Below are 21,411 nucleotides of genomic sequence, written 5' to 3'. Positions count from 1 at the left end.
ATGACAGCTCTGTCTAATGACCAAATTTCTGTGCCATTTTACACTGTGCCTCCCATGAAGTTCTGTCAGATTGCAACCACTGGAGGAAAAATATGTATATTAAAAGCTTTTTTAAAAACTTATTTTGCTGCTTATTTTTTCAATTTGACTGCCAGTATCTGTTGAAGTCAATTTAAGTTATGGTTTAATTCAGAATTCTTTATGAGATGCTGCTCTGCACAAAGCATGCTTTACCAGAATGGAAGCTGGAGCTAAGCTGTACTTTTTATGTCTATAGTACGTAAATACACCTAACAATTGACACCCATCTCCACCTGTGCTGGTGGAATTATGACCTTCTCCGTAAGACCTAAAGACCACTTTGTGAGCTCAAGGTGTCCTGAACAGTTCACTGAGCCTAAATTTCTTCTGCTAAGAATTGGGAAAAAATCATTCTACTCTCTTGTTATAAGCTTAAATATAAGATGGTGAGTACCTGAAAAAGCCACTTTAATAATATACAAACAATATAGAAGGACCAAATATTCCAATGAAGCAAAGATGTATATGTCACAAACATAAACAATCTACTGCATATGCAAAGAATATAGGTCAATTTCCATCACTAAGATTTAAAGCAGGATGTGGCATTCTTTAGAATGGATCAAATCTCGTAAGTCAGATTCTTCACAAAAACATATGAATAAGGAACCTGTGTTCCTAAGGGCTTGGAACAAATCTGCCTCAAGGAGGAACAAAGCACACTTAACAGCAATCCTCCAAACGTGGGCTCTGAGGTTAACATCACCAACTAATATCTTATAGGCTGTGGTGCTGGCTAGAAGCCAGAGACAAAGGGGGCTTGGCTGGGAGGGGCTGGTGGTGGCAGTGGGGGGGGGGGGGTGCACCGCAGCACAACATGGCCAAGTGGGAGAGAGGACCACACATCCCAAACAAGGAAACCACAACGGTGGAGGTTCCTTCATCAGAACAAATTATTATTTCTGTTAGAAGCTATCATCTGTTTAATATAAATGAGATATTTAATGAAGTTCCGAATTGTAGACTTATCTCTCCTAGTTTGATAAGCACTGGGGAGATTTAATGCATTGAAGGGTCAACACAATTACAATTGGAGGCACGTCAGCTTGTAGGAGAATAATAAATTCACAGCACTAGTGAATTAGACTCAGTAAGGTTTAAATTGTGAAATGAGGACTTGCTTTATTAGTTTTGTTTTTTTTTTTTAATTGTAGATTACAACTGACAGCTTCACAGAAAAGTAAATTAAATATTCAAGGTCTCTGATGTAGAAAAATAAAAGAACATTTTCTGAAAGAATACTATGCCTCAATTCCAAGGGACGTTGGGGAGGTAAAAACAAAAACAAACAAAAGCAATACCCTGTGCCTATAAGAACAAGTTATGTCCGAACATTTTAAATGAGCACATATACAGTAAAGTGACTTGCGATCCAAGCCTCTATACAAGACCTGCTTGCTGTACAATTTACTTTATCATAAGACAAACAATATATCTTCACATTTGTTTACCAGATACATTTAATAGAACTAGATAACTGCAATTTTCTAGATGATAAAATCCTTAAAAAGCTATTCATGAGAAATTCCCAACTAATCTAAGATGCTATTTTAGAATTTCAGAAAATCAAATAAAAATTCCATTTAAAAAAGCACATGCAGGCTTTCTAGAGAAAAAAACAGTAAGGTGCCTGTTCAGAAAGAACACACTTGAACGTTTTCATGGGAAAGATTCTACACCTCCCCTACCTCCCTAACCATGTCTAATTTACATCTCAAAAGACAGATTTAAATGAAGACATCAGCAGCCTACTACATAAATATTTAACAGAAGATTCAATGCCTTTTAATTTCTTTAAAAAAAAACCACATTGGGATGCACAGTTTTGTTTTAAGTCTTTTGATGATTTTTTTGTTGTTGTTGCAAGAAAAAGAGTTTAAGAGCAAGAAACATGCCACAGGGACACGATGGCAGCACAGAAGAGAAGCAGAGCAAGGGGGTTGTGGAGGAGTGGCCCAGGGTGGTCTGCAAGCTGGGCTGTGCCCAGGCCCAGTAAGCCTCCTTACATAAAAACCTTCTCCAAATTAAAGTTAATTAGAAGAAACTAAAATAAGAGAACTACAGTTTTCACTTTGTGGCTTGTTGCTTAAGGTACAAAAATGTTCTCTGATCTCACTTAATTCAGTCCTAGGTTGGGGTAGTTGTGCTGGTAGCTCTACCTTTAGAAAAACAGGAAAGCCTTTCTGCTTATTAGAGAAAAATTATTTCTCAGCTGCAGCATAAGCACTCATACTGGGTAGCAGTGAAGAGGGATACAGTCTTTTTCTAAGTAATACTGAAACAAATGTACATCACAGGTCATAAAACATCTTATACTCCTTGACCCGGCCTTTTATTCACTTTGTGGTCACTGCTCTCACAAAATAATAAGCTAGGTATATAACAAAGATTGATACGAGTCAGTATTTATCATAACATTATTTACAAAGGTATAAAATTGGGAATGACTCCAAAACTGAAAAGCAATGTAAATGTAGTCCACACTTAGGAAAGATATTCATATGATCATATATTGCTTGTATAATCAGAAAATAACAAATAGTATACCATAACAAAGAAACTGGATTTTGTCCAATAAATACGCTTCCCATTAGATACTTGGATTACTTTTCTTAAGAAAATTTAAAATCTTGGCTTCTTTTAAAAACTAATATATTTTCTGCAGGGTTTAGCAAATTCTCATGGTGTTGTAGGTAAGCATGAGTGGGTCAAATGATGTGTTTCACATAAAGAAAATGTATCCCACCATCTTAATTATGAGCACTGAAAATCTGGCACAGATCTGATCTTACAGCAAACCAAAGACTGGGTTCTAGGTAGTAACTGGCACAATCTTATTTACTTAATATTTCAGTATTTATGGGCTTCCTCTATAATATCCCCAGTGTCTGGCACAGAGCCAGTACCAGATGAATAATTTAATTTCCAAAAGAATGACTCAGATTTTCCTCAAAATGGTTTGGAGACCTTATACATATTAGGCCATGTAGAAGGAGGCCTAAAGGTGAGGGCACAGCATAATAATGAAATTAAAAGAAAGTTAGACTAGATTACAATGATATATTGTGGAAGGTACTAATATCCAAAGGACAGGTAAACACAAAACAATGAATAAAAAGATAGGCTTGAGTTTTGGAAGAGTGGCCATGGCTTTAGGGTCCTGTTTCAGGTTCTGTTGTCATGCAGAACATTTCATCTCCTTGGCCTCTGCAGTGGGCAGCAAGGATCAGGGACGTAGCAGAAGCTCCCCAAGTCATCCTGCCTATAAATGACAGACCCAGAATGTAACTATTTGATGCTAAAGCCCATGCTTTTATTGTATGCTATTTCCTAACACAGAATATAAATTGCCTGAACCACACAATCACAGTCAATCAGGTCCACTCACATGTGTAAGAGGAATGGGCACCTTGCTTCTAAATTACTTTGCCACGACCTTGGCCTTTCAGCCATTAAGCAAATCACTTGACCTCTCTGCATTTATTTCTTAATACATAAAATGAAGAGAATCATAAATGATACCTTAGGCCCCTTCCTATTTTAATATAGCTTTCTAATTCTAAGAGGATTAAACCCACGGAGAGAACTCATTTTAAAGTAGTCCTTGATGATGAAATCCTTCAGTCTAAGACAAGGCTCACCTGGTCACATTGTCTACTGGCACTAAGACGTCTTTATATGAAATCACATCTAATAGAGATGCAATGAAATGACCGCAAGCAATGTTAAACTGCAGTCATTTCTACAAATATTCATTTCCTTGGAACGTCTATAATCAGCGTAATTGTCATACCCAGGTTATTTTCAATCCTCAAGGAATGATGTCAAGTATTTATTTCCCGGTTCCTCTACTCTCCTTCAAAGTCCTCAACAAACGCATCCTTTGTGATGACAACCACCATTTCTGCCTCTTGCATTATGTATTCTGTCCAATAGAAAAGACTTCAGAAGGACTTAAGAAGTTTTTCTCCAAGAAAGCTAATCTATCAATTAGGAACACAAAACAAAGGGAAGCCATTTCTCTCTTTTCCTTTTTTTCTTAAAGAAATAACTATCGCTTATGAGATGATTTTAAATGTGCTTAAGTAAGAACATTAGATCTAAGGGAAGCAAAGGAAATCTAGAATCACTGCCAAAATGTTAATCTGGTTCCCATGCCTGATGGTTTATTTTTTTAAGAACTTCAGTTTCTAGTGTAACTAAGTGATCTTTTCTTCTAACACCACCAACCCCCTGCCCCCCAGGATTATTTCCCTTGTCATTCAGTCTGTGCTAAGGTGTCAGCTCTGGGTTGGACACTGAGTGACAGAGAGAGGGATGTGGCAGGTAGACAGCCAGCTCAGAACTTACAGTTCCTCTAAAAGAAAACCAAAAAGGAAACCATGACAGGGTAATTGCTGTTAGATGAAGGTAAGTAGTTGGACGAGGGAATACACTGGTGAGAGAAACGAAAATCCAAAAGCTGTCTTTGAGAGGACAAGGAGCAGAATGTCCCGAAGGCGGGACAGTATCATGTGTCTGAGAAAGTGCAAGTGGTGTGGAGGAGCTCATGCAGACCCTGCAGGGACAGGCCGGAGGGGCCTGGACATCAGCCCTGCATGGCCCTGGGGGCCAAGTGATGGAGGCTGGCACCTGTCCTGGAGAGGTGGCACACCTCCAGGAGGGACTCTGGCTGGGAGTGACACAGGAAGCATGTTTTGTGGGAAAATCTGCCTTCTTGCAATGGGACAAAGGGGCGGGACTTGGGGCGACAGTAGAGGGGCTGGAGGAGAGACTCGAGGACAGAGAGAGATTCTGGAGGCAGGGGATACCAAGATAGGGAAGGCATCTGAGAGGTCAAGAGTGACCCTCCATCTCTAGCTTCTTCCACAACCATAGAGGGGCGGGGAGGGTTACGGGGGTCCAGGGGGTGGAGGGCAAGCCCACTGTGGGAGGTTCTCAGGGAGGAACTGGTTTTGAAGAAAAGGCATAAATAAAGTTTGGGGCACCTGGTGAATTAGGAGCCTGAGCGACACACTGGCAAGTATCAGGAACTAGAACAGAATTCTGAGCCAGAAACAGGGCTGTGCGAATCGTGGTAACATGAGTGGCACCTGAAGATCTCCCGGGACCACCTCCTGTGGCCTAATAGGAACGAGCCCGGGAAGACCTATGACACACACCAACCACACAGAGCAGTGGAAATCAAGGAACTCCAAGGAGAGAAAAGAGCCGGAGTGAAATAGGAGAAAAATGAGGAATACAGGTAAGATGATTCAAGATCAGCAGCGTTCCAAGATTCCCAAGAGGCCAAGCAAAGGAGACTGAGAACCTTCCAGAGGATGTCTCACACATGCTGCATAGTTAAATGAGGGAAAGATGACGATACCTACTGTGAAGAGTGAGCAATTTTTGAAAAGAAAACACTAAGAGGATATATGGCACTTCCCACATATAAGAAAAGGGCAAGGAAAGACGTGACAAAATACAAACCATTCTCTTCAAATTCTCATCTCCTCTGACTTGAAATTAGGTATGCAAACCCTTGATTTAAAGACGAGTTAGTAAAATATACTTTTGTGATACTGTCAAAGACCGGACTCCGTGGCTGACTAATTGACCCAGAAGGAGGGAACTCAAGCACATTATTTTGGCTTGAGGTTCATTCATGACAAGATACTGTATGCTTATATAAATATTTACCATAACGTAATTTACACATACTCTCTTGTAATTCAGGGAGATGTTTTTCCAAAGGTAATATATAAGTACAACAGCAGCAAAATTATGTCTTAGGCCTTATGGGAAGCTGAACTGAGCTCTTCTGTCTTCATAAAATTCTTTAGTTAAACCCTGTCAGTACAAAAGGCTTCTCAGTAGTATTACAAAGAAAGCACAGCACTCGTGATAAGATTTTTTTTATATAATTGTTTTATAAGCTTATACTCTCCTAAGAAATAGTAATAACTGGCAGTGTATGAAAATGATACCATAAGCAATATTGAATATTAAAGTCTATTACTGCCTATTGCAGCTGTTAACTTTACTTAAATCATTTCATTCACATAAATTCATATGCAGAAGTAAATGAGACACAGAGATATTTCAGTGGGATTCCAATTTCATGTGTTTTACAGGACAATGGGGAATAAAATCAGTGCTTTTATCAAAACATTTTCAGGCTGGCACAGGTTTACTTTGCTACTGTTTGGGGAATAACAGGGAATCATCTGAATCAGAGGATGTGGGCCTTTGGTACATTTCTTAATGTTGTAAGTGTTCCCAGAACATCCAATGCTTTTCTGTGAAGGAAAACTTTGAGAAGATGTTTACAAATTTTAATTTATTTTTAAAAAGACTGAGAATATGATATATTCTCCAGGAGATTATAAGTTCTATGAGAGAAGGAACCTCATCTGTTTTTATTCACTGCCATATCTCAAAGATCTAACACATTTCCTGAATACAGTAGATGCTCAATAAACATCTGCCAAATGAATGCTGTCCTGTGAACATGAAATTTTTCAGTTTTAGAAAAAGACCTAATAAAGAACACTGTGCTTGTGAACTTACTGTGAAGGATTTTTCAACTAGCACTTTACAGGACTTATATTAGAAAGATCAGTTCATAATTTCTGGCAATGGATAAAAACTACATTATTCAAGAAAGCCATTCCAGTAACTTACTCTGAGGGATTAGCATTTATATTTACTTTATGAAAGTGAATTTTTTATGTCCCACTGTTCCCCATTCTGAGATTTTTAGTGAAGCTTACACATTGTTCTTTAGTTGCTATGGAAATTTATTTGTTAATTATTATTAACAAATTCTCCACTTGAAAAATAAATACAATAAAGAAATAAGTCAATAGTCAATAAACTTTCCAAAATTGGTCACCTCTACACTACCTTTCATTGCATATTTATGAATGTATTACAGGATGGCATGAGTGAACAACACAACCTGAATAGCTCATTTATATACATAACATAGATTTTTAAATTAAGAAAAACACTTAAATAATTTAGATATAATTTTCAGTTTGTATGATTTCCTAGTCATTTTCCTTTAGTTGATTTAAAAATGTGGGGAGTTGAGCATTGATTAAAAACAAAAACAAACTCTACATTTTTAACAAGATTTGCTCTGTAAATTCTCAGCTCCCACCTATTTCCTATACTTAGCATATGATTTATAATAGATCTATGAACCTGTTTTTTCCCCCAAGGTCTAATATTTTCAAATCAACATATTATTCCTTTCGAATGCCCCACTGTGCCAGAAAGTTATGTCTCTATTTACTCTTTTTTTTCTATTTGTGAAAACAGAGGATCACAACCTTCAGGAGAGGATATGGTTCCTGCTCTTTTTTGTTTGTTTGTTTGTTTGTTTGTTTTAAAGATTTTATTTATTTATTCATGAGGGAGGCAGAGACACAGGCAGAGGGAGAAGCAGGCTCCACACAGGTAGCCTGACACAGGACTCGATCCCGGGTCTCTAGGATCACCCCATGGGCCGAGGGTGGCACTAAAGCCACCCGAGCTGCCCGATTCCTACTCCTAATTATGCACTACTGCAGATATTTAGAACCAACCGTGACATTATACAATAGATATCACTCAAAAAGCATGCACTCAAGGGGAAAATACTCAACTCCATATTGAAAGACATAGGGGACACAGGGAACAGAAGGGGAGACTTACACTTTCAACAATGTCACAAGAGAAACAGACTCTCCTGTCAGGGACAGCCCATTTTAGATAAACAAATGAACAAGCCATTGTTCTTTCACTGCTTCTCTCTCCTAGATACAACACCCCTGAACAGAAGAGGAACTGTTGGCTCCCAGCAGGAACGTATGGCCCTGTTTTCAAGAAGGGAATCCAGCTAAAGATGCTCTTAAGATACCAGTTTTATTTGGTGAGCTGGCGACAGAAATACTAATGCACACTTAGGAATATTTTGATCATAGAATTAAGAGAGCAAATCACAGTCCAGTCAATACAATAAAAAGAGCAATGATAATTTTACAGTATTTTGAAGTAAAGTTCCAGGTCCTGCCATCCTTTGTCCAATATTAGGACAAAACTTAGTCTTATTACAATTTCAAATACTAGTGTCTTCTTTTTATTTGCTATGCTTTACCTCATTGCACTTGCTTATTCGCCTCGCAACAATGAGCTGGATCATTCCTCGCTTGTTCCCTTCAGTGGACATAGATCTTCTGAGGGTTTCCATGGCGTCTTGGTTTGTCTTGCCCAACAGGGATTCTCCATTCACTGCTATCAGTTGATCATTCACCCGAAGCCTTCCATCCTGGGAAGAAAACAGGTAGAAATAAGTGCTATTAAATAGTCTATTATAAAAGAAGTTGCTTTCCCTTTAGTAAAAAAAAAAAAAAAAAAAAAGGTAATAAAAACATGAGGAAAGAAAGGGGGCTTTAATCCTAATGGATTATGCCCAATTGAACACGAGCACAATAACGTCTAAGCAGCCACTGCAGCCTGTGTCTATTTCAATCATTTATACATTTGTAAATCAAGTCATTATCATAATCTGTTTACCAAAATAGCATACTAATTCAAGGGACACAAAGTGATTATTTTCTTGCTTCCAGAGACACCCATAGAGGTTATTTACAACCCAAGACAAGAAAAAGCTCAAGGCTGTTAGATAATTGCAGAGAAGGGTCCCCTTAGCAAACAGGCAGGAAACTTGCTCTCCACTGGCAAACATACTAAGTGACCCACAGGGAAGGGGAGAGGGGAAAGATGAGCCTTCCTGTGGGGAAGCTCTGTGCCCAGAATGATGCTAAATCTTTGCATGGATTATCTTCTTTCAACTGCAATGATTACGGCCTGTAAATTCTGTGAGACAAAAAAAATGGGTACTTGAAGCTATGGATTCCATCCTAAAATGAGAGATCATGATTTCTATTAGTCTGATCACGAATGGAGGATTATGAAGAACGCACAAGGCATCTGGTAAGCTTTACAGCATATCAGAACCTGCCACTCCAAAACATGCCATTTTATTAGCACAAGGACTCTTGGGAGCTTCAGGCACCTGAGAAGGGGCAGATCAGGAGGAGCTCTCTACTCTCCCCATCTCTGGCTAAATGCAGGGCACAGCATTCCTCTTAGGAAGATGTCCCCTCTCCTATCTCAAACCAGGAAGAGAACGATCCTCATCACTAGAGACAGCGCTGGCACCCTGAGACGAGTCAGGCTACAAAACAGACTGTACAAAAGAAACCTTATCTACCACTAGTTTCTGCCATACACTGACTATCCCACAACTGACCTCCCCTAGAAGCCCAAACATCCTTCTTTGGTCTAATCACTGTTCCACAATTCATTGCCCTTTAGATTCTGTCATTTCTGTAGAGCCCCTGTACATGAAAAATTTTAAATATTAAAATTGATAAAATTTGTAAACATGTTCTGTCCATCTGTCTTTTGCCAGTTTATTAATTCACAGGCCATAGAAACAGAACATAAGAGGGTAGAGGAAAGTACTCTCCCCTCCCCACACACACAGTGTAGATGTTTCCAAGATAGGAACAGGGTTGTAATAAAAAATTGTTTTGTTAATGGACATGAGGTGAGTAAAGTCAACATTTGCTTACTTTAGATGCTGCTCCTCCATTAATGATGGACTTGACGAAGATCCCCAAATCTGCATGATTCTCTTTTGATCGGTTACCTTTGACACTGACCCCAAGACCAGCTGATCCCGAATCATTCAGTGGAACTTCAAATGTCAGAAATTCCCTGGTGCCATCAGGTGTGAGAACAATATCCTCATCTTCTGCTTTCTAATAGGAAACAAAATTGCATGGCATGTTATATTCCAATGTTCCTTTCTCACAGCTCTCACAGGCACAGTATTTCCACCAAAGTTCCGTGACAAGATCCATATAACAGTGCATCTGCACCCCCTCCAGATGATTCCTGGAACCAGCTGTTAATATTTTTATGTGGCACTTGTTTCAATATTGAAACAAACTCAAACCAGATTCTGAGAAATGTATGGAAAAATACAGCTGAAGACTGAAGACATGTGGTCTCCAAGAGTTTGTGATTTTGTGTTTTGTTTCCGTTTTTGTTTTTGGTCTGTTTATATATCCTAAACCACAGGAGGAAAACAGTAACAGCAGGAATCAAAATAAATATAATTAATTTGTACTTCTATTGACTAGGAAATTTTGATGTTAAGAGTTTAATGTTCACTAATAGTCTATAACTTTATTCACAATTAATAGTAAGTTCTGATGATACAAAGCCAGCAGAAACGTGTATTCATTTTCAGAGAGCCACTAGAGAGCTTTACTCTCCAACATGTGTGAGAAACAAAATCAGAGGACACCTTTCTTCGACACCGGCATGCCTCTGACAGCTGGGGGCTATTCTCCAAGCAATATGGTGTTATTAATTAGTTTTGTCTGCAAACTTTGATTTCATAATTGTATAGACATCACTGAACAAGAAGACTGTTTCAGGATACAACATGTTTAAGACACACAAACTCTTGCCCATCTCCCTTAAAACAGTGAGGGAGAACTGGAAGCTGAAAGTAGAGCCTGAGAAACGGCAGGGAGAGGACCTGTTCTGTCACTCCCCCACGGCCCACCAGTGGGCACCTGACCCACCCACCCCTACCCTAGTCATCTCGAATTGGTAAGGGCAGATTTCTCTTTCAAAGTTAGTACTTCAATCAATCAATCAATCAATCAATAAAACAAAGTTAGTACTTCCAACCACATAAGAACTATGAGACACAAACTCTTCAAATCACAGTTAAACGCCTCATCTAATCCTACCACATGCTTCCACTCTTTTTCCAATTTTGTAATATTTCTCCAGCATCCACCTATTCACTCAGGCTAGAATTATCAAATTATCATTGAGAAATAGCTAAACAACTAATGGTACATAATTAAACTAGACTCTAATGCAATCCTGTAAAATGTGCTTTTAAAAGAATGTTCAATTGCACACATGAAAGTAGGTTCTATTGCATACAGCCATGTGGGTAGACTTCAATTTTCTTCTCTTTGGCCCAATAAATTTTTAAATTTTTCTAATAACCATTGAGATTAACATAATAATGATAATTTTTTTATTTGAGGATTTAACATCGTAACTAGATGAAATAATTTTTGGAAGTATAGCATTTATCAATAAAAGATTATTTTTAAGATTATCATAATACACAAGGTAATTTTTTAAATCTCAAAATCCATAATAATGTGATTTATAAAGTGATATTTCTAATTTACTAATGTCTTATGTTAACATTTTATGATAGGACATTCTTTGTGCCATCTTTGCTAAAGACAACCTCACAGTTATCAGGTCAGGGTATATAACCAAAAACAAATAAATAAAATAATTAATATGTTAAAATCAGGAAAACTATACAATAAAGAATGCAAAATAAGAACGACTTGAAAAGATACAGACAATAGCTATGTTAACTATACCAAGCAAATACATTTTGGCGTCAAAGTAAAAATCAAGCCTAACCCTGCTCATTATAATAATGTTTATATTTAAAATATTCCCAAAGAATAATTATAACTCAAAACCTATGCATTAGAGATAAATATCAGTTATAACAAATATTAATATAATGCATATTTACTATACAGCTATCTCAATATAAAATCTCTTATAAAAACACTGTATAAGTGAATTTTGATGCCTGAAATACAAAATATCAAAACATGCCATAGTGTCCTTCAGAATTATTTCAAATTCAGAAGTAATTAAAGGTAAAATATATTTTGTGAATCAGAATCAGGATTTATACTCCTGGAAAAGTTGCCTTTAAAAAGGTATAAAACCACAGATAGTCCTTAGCTGGGCACATTTAGGTGTGATCATTGAATACATTTGTTTGCCTCAAGTCTGGAAGGTTCTTAATTGTCACTGATTTAGATCTTCAGTTTGGCTTTTTAATGTTTACTGATTTTCACATTTCCATGATGTTTTATTAAGGCTTAAAATTCTCATTTATTTTTCTACTTGAAAAATCAAGATAAGGAGCTGACTGAATATATGAAGAAAAATTTTAATCAAGTTGGAATCATTTCCTGACATGCCCTACTCTGAACCTGTCTTAAAGGAGACTATTTTCTCCACAGGAAACTTTCATTTTTTATGAAAACTGCAGGATGGGAATAATATTCTTTTTCAGCTTTCTTATCAAGTCTTAAAAGTCATTATTATCATTAAAAACATTTAAGTGAGAGATTGTACTTTCCTTTGATATTTCATTATTAATCCATTTGGCTCTTGACATAAGACTGAAATTAATGCCAGCTTTTAGAACTTAATTTTCAGGCAGCCGAATGTTTTAAAAAATTTGCTCTTCAAAAACCATTTTAAATGCCATATTATAGAGAACTTTTTATGGAGTCTTCTAGTATAGAGATCTCTTCATTCTATACAAAGCAGCAGCTACTTTTCTATCACCTTGTCTGTTTCCATCCAGATTCTATATTTTACAACTGAGTCAAATTCTTTCTACGGAAACACAGTAAGTGTATTTTCTTTCATTTGCCTCTCGAGCCATTTGTAGGACCATGTTGCTCAAGCTCATATCATGTCCCTGATGCACACACATGTATGAACACTCCAAGTGACTTTTTGCATTGATGCAACCTGTCTTTTTTTTTCCTTTGACCTTTGGCATTTTTGTTAAGCATACTAGAAGCAGGAAACCTGCAGAATGGGCAGTATGAAAGCTATTTGCTTTCCTACTATCCTCAGAGCAGCAGCAAAGATGCACACTTCTATCTACAGTGAGATAGAACAATAGCCACAGATGTGCAGCACCAAGGTCCAACCAGTGGTCCCAATAGCTGTGGGAAACAGCTGGTCCACAGGTCCCTCTGAGCCTGGTTAATCTGAAAAATGGGTAGATCTATAGGAGAGTGAGGGGGAAAAAGTTGATTATCTTAAGTAGCTGAGAAATAATCATGAGTAGAGTGATCTCTGAGCCTCAATATATTAAGATTTTTATAAGAGCACACAAATTATGAAAAGAGGCAAACGAAACATGGTGTGTATACATGTCATTGGAGTCCCTAAAATAATAGATTTCAGGCTCAGCAAAGAAATACATGACTTAACATCTTGCCATTTGTGAAACAGAAGGAAATAAATATATAAAATCTGCCTTCAGTGCCTGCTAATATATTGGTTTGGGCCCCAGTTTCTGTCACAGAGCCCCTAAAACCCTTGTAATTTCCTATTTAAGAGTGTCTGACACAGAGCTCCTAAATCCCTTGGGATTTTTCTGGAAGCTAGGGGCATCTATTTTCTAATGAGGTGATATTTGGTAGATTCCTCAGTGGCTCCTGAAGGGGTCTGGTCATCAGAAAGAGCAATCCATGATTAGAAGTTTAGAACTTACTCATTCTCCAAAAAAAGGAGAGGGGCTGAAAATAGAGTTAATAACTGATCATGCCTACTGATGAGGCCTACAGAAAAATCCCAAAAGTTTGAGGTTCAGAGAGCTTCCAGGTTGACAAACATATCTACATACCAGAATAGAGGCACATCCCAAATCCAAAGGGACGGTAGCTTCTGAGCTTGGAACTTGCAGATTTTGCCCTAAATATTTCTTCATCTGGTTTGCTACTTGTGCCCTTCGAAATATACTTTGTAAGAAATTCGCAAAAGTAAACTGTGTTCCTGGGTTCTGTGAGTTGCTTCAACAGATTATCAAACCCAGGGGGATGGTCATAGGAGCCTCTGATTTGTAGCCAAGTCAGACAGAGGTTGTGGGTACCCTGGTGACCAACTACTTCCTTATGGCATCTGAGTGGTAGGTAATCTGTGGGACTGAGCCACTATCTTGTGAGGTCTACACTAACTCCAGACAGTATGAGAAGTATATGGTGGAAGAACTCACACATCTGATGTCGGAAGTGTTGTGAGTGGCAGCACAGAAATAACAGCAGAGTTATATGTTGCTCATTGCCCCCCTGTAATTTATTGACTTCTCTCCCACTCCCTTTTCCATTGAGTTAACTTCATTATTCCACAAACGTGATAAATTAAGAACAAAAAGATGAACACTCCCACAAAAATAAGGAGATATAAATAAGCAATTCATTAAAGAAGATGAGTGAATCAAAAAAAAAGGTAAAATAATTTACTGGTAACAAAAGACATGCAATCAACAAAAGTCATCAATCTACTGAAGAAAATTGCTTTAAGTAGTGATATATACAAGAAAGCAGAAGACATGGTGAAATGAGCACTTTCCTGCACTACTGGTAAAATGGAAAAAGGCACTACATTTATAGAAGTCAATTTGATAATGCTTATCCACAGCCTCTGCAGTTTGCTTATTGTTTAATCACAAAAACAGTACTTTAGTAATATGTTCTAAAAAACTGTGATCAAGAAGAAAGATTTAACTGTTAAGATGTTCATCACTTTAATATGATAGCTAAAAAATAAGAAAAATGTACATGTATAATATTAAGTAAATTAAAATATACTTACATCATGTAATACTATTTAGCTGTTAAAGTATCTTCAAAAAGTGTCCCATTTGGTGGGACAGAGAAACATTTATGACTAAGAAACTGGGTTTTATCCGGTGAGCTTTCTTAATTTCTAACGCTTCACCCATCAGCCTGATACTCTATTTTAATAAATTGTTTAATGTCTGCCTTTTCATATCAGGAAAAGCTTTAGGAGGAAGGGACATATCAGTCCTCCTGCTGGGACCATGACATTTATTAGGTACATGATATGTGCCTGGGACAAGATATCTATTAGCTACACAAGTAAAGAAGGAAATCATTTAAACACACACACACACACACACACACACACACACACACATCAAAATGGTGGCACTGAAGTCGCATACTTGCAGGTGATTTTTTCTTCTTATACTTGACTGATGATTTTTGTACCATCCATTATACACTACTGTTTGTAATATAAAAACCCCATTGTGGGATCCCTGGGTGGCGCAGCGGTTTAGTGCCTGCCTTTGGCCCGGGGCGCGATCCTGGAGACCCAGGATCGAATCCCACGTCGGGCTCCCTGCATGGAGCCTGCTTCTCCCTCTGCCTGTGTCTCTGCCTCTCTCTCTCTCTCTCTCTCTCTGTGACTATCATGAATAAATAAATAAAATCTTAAAAAAAAAAAAAAAACCCATTGCATGCCATTTCTTTAATTCTTCTTCCTCTTCCAAAACCCAGCATGGGAAAGAAGAGATAGGAGCATGGTTATAAATGTTGGGCAGGGGCTGGTGCTCAGAAGGGATACCACAGTCCTTACAAAACCAATATGCCCTGGTAGCAGCACATCACATTCTCAGGCTAACAAAAGGCTGGCAGAAGTTAAAGGGAGATTACATTCACTCAGCACAAAGAGATTAAATAGTACGCAGTTATCACAAATAGGAACAACGATTCATGTTTTTAATTAAGAGGAGGATTTTTTTTAAATGGAGAAGTTATTTTGGTTTTATTTTATTTTTTGCCTAAAAGATTGGCCCAAAGTTTAAGTTATATATTTTAATTTATCCTATATGTGAGATGAATATTTACACACATTATCTGTTGCTGGTAATAAGGTTACTTATTATTATTAGCAAAGTCAAAATGTCACATCTGGCCTTACTAGACTCCATTCTAAATCAAATGGTAGATGTAAAATAAGTAAAATTTAAAGAATTTATTTGCTTAATAATACAAGTACTGATAACAGTTATTAATCTGTAATGTAAAGTTAGGAGGAAAATCCTTATCATATTAAAAAATATCATACCAGGGATACCTGGGTGGCTCAGTGGTTGAGCGTCTGTCTGCCTTTGGCTCAGGGCATGATCCCCAGGACCTGGGATCGAGTCCCACATTGGGCTCCTCTTGGGGAGCCTGCTTCTCCTTCTGCCATGTCTCTGCCTCTCTCTGTGTTCTCTCATGAATAAATAAATAAAAAATAAAAATAAAATCTTAAAAAAAGTCACACCAACCCAAATCGAGGTACATTCTCAAAGAAATTTGCTCTTCAAAAATGAAAAATAGATAAGCTGAAGAAATGTTCCAGATTACATTAGACTGAAGACACTAGACACTTAAATCCCATACATGGTCCTGAGTTAGAAACCAGACCAGGATTTGATCATTCACATTCATTCATTCATTCATCTATCTCTGCATACTATAAAGCACATTAATTGGGGTAAGCAATAGTATAACACTGTCAAATCAATGTCAATTTCATGACTTTGGTTACAGGAGGATATGCCCTTGTTTTTAGGACAGACACACTGAAATATTTACAGATAAGGGAAATTACATCAAATTTATTCTCAATTCAGAAAAAATATATATAGTGGGAAGGAAAGGAGGAAAAAGTGGAGGAGGGAGTGGAAGGTGAAAGATAATTATGTATCAAATGTAGTAAAATATTAACAACTGGGAATGTGGGGAAGGTATACTAGAGTTTTCTGTGCTATTTTTGAAACTTTGAAAAGTCTGACATTTCAGAATAAAAATTATTCATAGTAAATAATCCAGATTAGTTCTCCAAAACCTAAAACAATTTTCATTTTATAAAAGGTATTTCTGGGATGCCTGTGGTTGAGTATCTGCCTTTGGCTCAATCGTGGTCCTGGGATCAAGTTCCCACATCAGGATCCCCGTAGGGAGCCTGCTTCTTTCTCTGCCTATATCTCTGCCTCTCTCTCTGTCTCTCATGAATAAATAAATAAAATCATTTTCTTTTAAAAAAGGTATTTCTACCAACATAAAAATAACCTAAGAGTTTAATAGCAAAAAAAAAACATACAATAAATTTTTAAAATATTGATTTTATTACTATCTACAAAAGGACAATAAAAAATAACTAAGATATATTTCTCTAGGGAAAACATACCAAACACTAAGAAAGCCTATCTTACTGTAGTAATAGTAAGCAATTTCAAGTGAATTCCTTAAAGTCAACACAGAAATGGACTATACAAGGTCATTACTATTTTCGTAATACCATGAAAATATTATTCTATCCTAACTTTGGAGAAAGATCGTTTTATTTATTTTTTTTTATTTTTTTAAAGGAATGTGCTCTCACTTCCTCTTTTTTAAAAGATTTATTTATTTATTTATTTATTTATTTATTTATTTATGATAGACACAGAGAGAGAGAAAGGCAGAGACACAGGCAGAGGGAGAAGCAGGCTCCATGTAGGGATCCTGATGTGGAACTCGATCCCAGGTCTCCAGGATCGCGCCCTGGGCCAAAGGCAGGCACAAAACCGCTGAGCCACCCAGGGATCCCCTGAAAAATTGTTTTAACATAAGTTTGAATCTGGGCATCTTGGCTGGCCCAGTCAGCAGAGCATGTGACTCTCAGTTCAAGCCCCATGTTGAGTATAGAGATTGCTAAAAAAAAAAAAAAAAAAAAACTTAAAAAAAAATAAGTTTGAACCATCTGAATTCAAACTTATTTCATTGAATTATAAGTTTAAAATAATTTTGAGCATTTAAAAACACTAAAAATAGCACGAGATTATATAAAATGCTGACAATAGCAATATTTGCTGCTCAAAACCAAACTATTAAAGCCAACATATGATCAGTGTCTGACAGTATAACTCTTCATCAAAAACTCAAAAAACACTTTAATATGTGTTCTCTACAATATCCACATTATTCCACAAAATAGGGCCTACAAAGTGTTTCATTACGAGTTTAACCCAATTTACACAACGATATAAAGATGTAAGGACTCAAAATTCACTCTCATTAAGCTCCCTATTTGCTTTGTTTGACTTGACTTTTTTCTTCCCAGCTTTTTTGAGATATAATTAATATACAACATTATAGACGTTTAAGGAGTGTAATGGGTTCATTTGATACACTGACAAATTGAAAAATGATTACCACTATAGTATTAGCTAACACCACCATCACATAATTCTATATTCTTTCTGTCGTAAGAACAGTTAAGGTCTACTCTCTAAGCAACTTTCAAGTATATAATACAGTATTAATTACAAACACTATTCTGTATATTAAATCCCCAGACCTTATTCATCTTATAACTGGAAGCTTATACTCCTTAACCAACACCTCGTCTTTCCTCCCGTCCCCGAGGTCCTGGTAAACATCACTCTAGACTGTTTCTAGGAGTTTGGCTTCTTTAGATTCCCCATATAAGTGATATCACACAATATTTGTCTTTCTGTGACTTCTTTCAAGGAGCATAATGCCCTCAAGGTTCACCCATGTTGTTGCAAATGGCAGGGTGTTCTTCTTTCTTGTGGCTGAGTAACATTCCATTGTATATATACACATATATACACACCACATCTTCTTTAACTATGAATCTACTGATGAATACTTAGGTTGCTTCCATCTCTTGGCTACTGTGAATAATGTTGTAATGAAAAAGGGAGTGTAGATATCTCCGTAAGATCCTGATTTCAATTGCTTTGGATATATATACTCAAAAGTGGGATTGCTAGATCACATGTAGCTCTATTTTTAATTTTATGAAGAACCTTCATACTATCTTCTATCATCGCTGCACCAACTTACATCCTCTCCAACAGTATGCAAGGGTTCCCTTTCCTCACTTTTTCCTAACATTTGTTATCTCCAGTCATTTTGATGATAGTCACTATAAGAGTTGTGAGGGGATTTTTGTGGTTTTGATTTGCATTGTTGATTAACTGATGTTCAGCACTTTCTCATGTATTCTCTGGCCATTTGTATGCCTTCTCCAGAAAAACTTCTATTTAGTTCCTCTGCCTATTTTTTAATCACATTGTTTATTTTTTTGCTATTGAGTCAGGTGAGTTCTTCATGTATTCTTGTACTGATGCCCTATCAGAAGTATGATTTGCCAACACATTCACCCGTTCTATAGGTTGTCTTTTCATTTTATGGATTTCCTTTCCTGTGCAGAAGCTTTTTAATTTGAGTAGCTATCATTGTTCATTTTTGCTTTCATTTCCTTTGCTTTTGGTATCAAATTCAAAACTCATCAAGTCCAAGGTCAAAGAGCATGTTTTTTTTTTTTCTTGGAGTTTTATGGTTTCATAAATCCATTTAAATCCTTAATCCATTTTATGTTGATTTTTGTTTATGGTGTAAAATGTGAGTTTAGTTTCATTCTTTTGCAGGTGGATATCAAGTTTTCTCAACACAACTATCCTTTTCCCATTGTATAGTCTTGGGTCCTTTGTCATAAATTAATTGGCCATATATAGTTCATTTCTGGGTTCTTTATGCTGTTCCATTCACCTATGTGTCTGTTTTTATGCCAATACCATACTGTTTTGATAACTAAAGCTTCATAATGTAGTTTGAAATCAGGAAGTGTAATGACTCTAGCTTAGTTGCTCTTTGTTAAGATTGCTTTGGCTGCTCGGGGTCTTTGGTGTAGTTCAATGTGAATTTTAGTCTCACTTTTCTGTCTGTAAAAAATGTCACTGGAATTTTGATAGGGATTGCATTAAATCTGTAGATCACTTTGGGTAGTGTATGGACATGTTAACATTTTTAATTCTTTAAATCCATGGGCGCAGGGTATCTTTCCATTTATTTGTGTCACCTTCAACTTCTTTCACAAATGTCTTATGGTTTCCAGTGTTCAGATCTTTTACTGTCCTAGTCAAATTTATACTTAGGTATTTTATCTTTTTGATCTTACTGCAAATGGGATAGTTCTCTTAATTTCTTCTACAGTTTTCTCATTTTATGGTGGGGTCCCTATGGTAGCATTTACTTGATCTCCTATAATGATTAGTTAAACGAATCTGTTAATGACAATTCTTATTACCTAGCTCATTAAATCTCTAAATCAAGACTAAATCTTCTGAAGTTAGCCTATCAAGATGCCTCTTGATCTTCAGGGAGGTTCTTGAAGACTCCCCAGTGTATTCCTACATTTTCCATAGGGAGAACCCACTAACTCTTTTTGGAATGCATTTCTGAATTCATGACATTCAAGCATGTCTTATCTCCGTGGTCTAGTATCATCTCTAAACGATATTATTTTCTAAAGACCTACTTTTATCTAATGACCCTGAATCTGTTTAACATAAAATTTTATTTTGACATGGATCTTACTTAAGAGTTCTTGGGGAGGGCAGCCCAGGTGGGCTCAGCGGTTTAGCACCGCCTTCAGCCCAGGGTGTGATCCTGGAGACCCCGGATCGAGTCCCATGCCAGGCCCTGATGGAGCCTGCTTCTCCCTCTGCCTGTGTCTCTGCCTCTCTCTCTCTCTCTCTCTCTCTGTGTGTGTGTGTCTCTCATGAATAAAGAGATAAAAATCTTTAAAAAAAAAAAAAAAAGTTCTTGGGGAGGTATACCAAGCAGGCCTACATTAGTCCTGTTTGGAGCCAAAGAAGAAACTGGCACTTTGGTTTAGTAAAAAGCCTTACAGCCAACAGGTAAATTCACTACACCTCACTGTGATGTTAATTTTATTATGTCAACTTAGAGTGTTTTTGAATGAGGCTCATATTTAAATTGATGAACTCTGAATAAAACAGATTGCCCTCTACAATGTGGGTAGGCCTCATTCAATCAGTTAAAAGACAGCTTCCCTGAAGAAAAGATTCTCCAGCCACTGACTGCAGACTGCATCTGTACCACTGGCTCTCATGGGTCTGCAGCCTGCTGACCCCACACTACAGATCTGGACTTGGTGGCTTCAACAATCATGACAGCCATTTACTATACTAAATCTCTTCCTATATATACACATATCCTATTAGTTCTGTTTCTCTGGAGAACCCTGACTAGTACCCCATGTATTGTCTTATCCTACAGGACATCCAAAGGAGAGTGCCTTATTTTAAGTAAATAAACTCAAAGGCAAAGGGAGTCTGTTCAGGTCATAGAGCAAGTGGTGCTGAGCCTCTGCTAAATGACTCTCCATTTTGTCCAATTTAGAATAAGTAATTTGAGGGGATCCCAGGGTGGCTAAGCGGTTTAGCGCCTGCCTTTGGCCCAGGACCTGATCCTGGAGTCCCGGGATCGAGTCCCTCATCGGGCTCCCGACATGGAGCCTGCTTCCCCCTCTGCCTGTGTCTCTGCCTCTCTCTCTCTCTCTCTATCATGAATGAATTAAAAAAAAAAAATCTTTAGAATAAGTAATTTGAAACCAGATTTTCTAATCTTAAACGAGGATTTCAACTATTTCCATTGTGACCTTGTACTCTCTAATAGATTAAGTTCTTTTCAGTTTATCTCTCAACTCAGGCAAAAGACCCTGCAGGCAAGGCATGACCTGGTGAGAACCAAAACTACCCCCTCAGGAAATAAGGACTACTCCGAGCCAGGAGACCCCAGTGTGACAGAC

The 21,411-nt window shown here is 37.3% G+C and overlaps 1 protein-coding gene across 33 annotated transcripts in view; it reads right to left on the bottom strand.

Annotated features, from left to right (window-relative positions):
- The window catches only part of PARD3 (par-3 family cell polarity regulator), a 651,639-nt gene that overhangs the window by 224,086 nt on the left and 406,142 nt on the right, over positions 1 to 21,411 (bottom strand). For all 33 annotated transcript variants that reach the window (XM_049099647.1, XM_025478491.3, XM_025478472.3 and 30 more), the window contains 2 exons: positions 9,690 to 9,878; positions 8,207 to 8,377 (listed from right to left, as the gene is read on the bottom strand). In XM_049099647.1, the coding sequence (XP_048955604.1) occupies positions 8,207 to 8,377; positions 9,690 to 9,878 (360 nt within the window). The remainder of the gene's footprint in view (positions 1 to 8,206; positions 8,378 to 9,689; positions 9,879 to 21,411) is intronic.

The sequence above is a fragment of the Canis lupus genome, chromosome 2, assembly GCF_003254725.2.
Source record: "Canis lupus dingo isolate Sandy chromosome 2, ASM325472v2, whole genome shotgun sequence".
NCBI classification, from domain to species: Eukaryota; Metazoa; Chordata; class Mammalia; order Carnivora; family Canidae; genus Canis; species Canis lupus.
The sequence above is the reverse complement of the archived record's forward strand: the minus strand, read 5'-3'. Positions and strand labels throughout refer to the sequence as shown.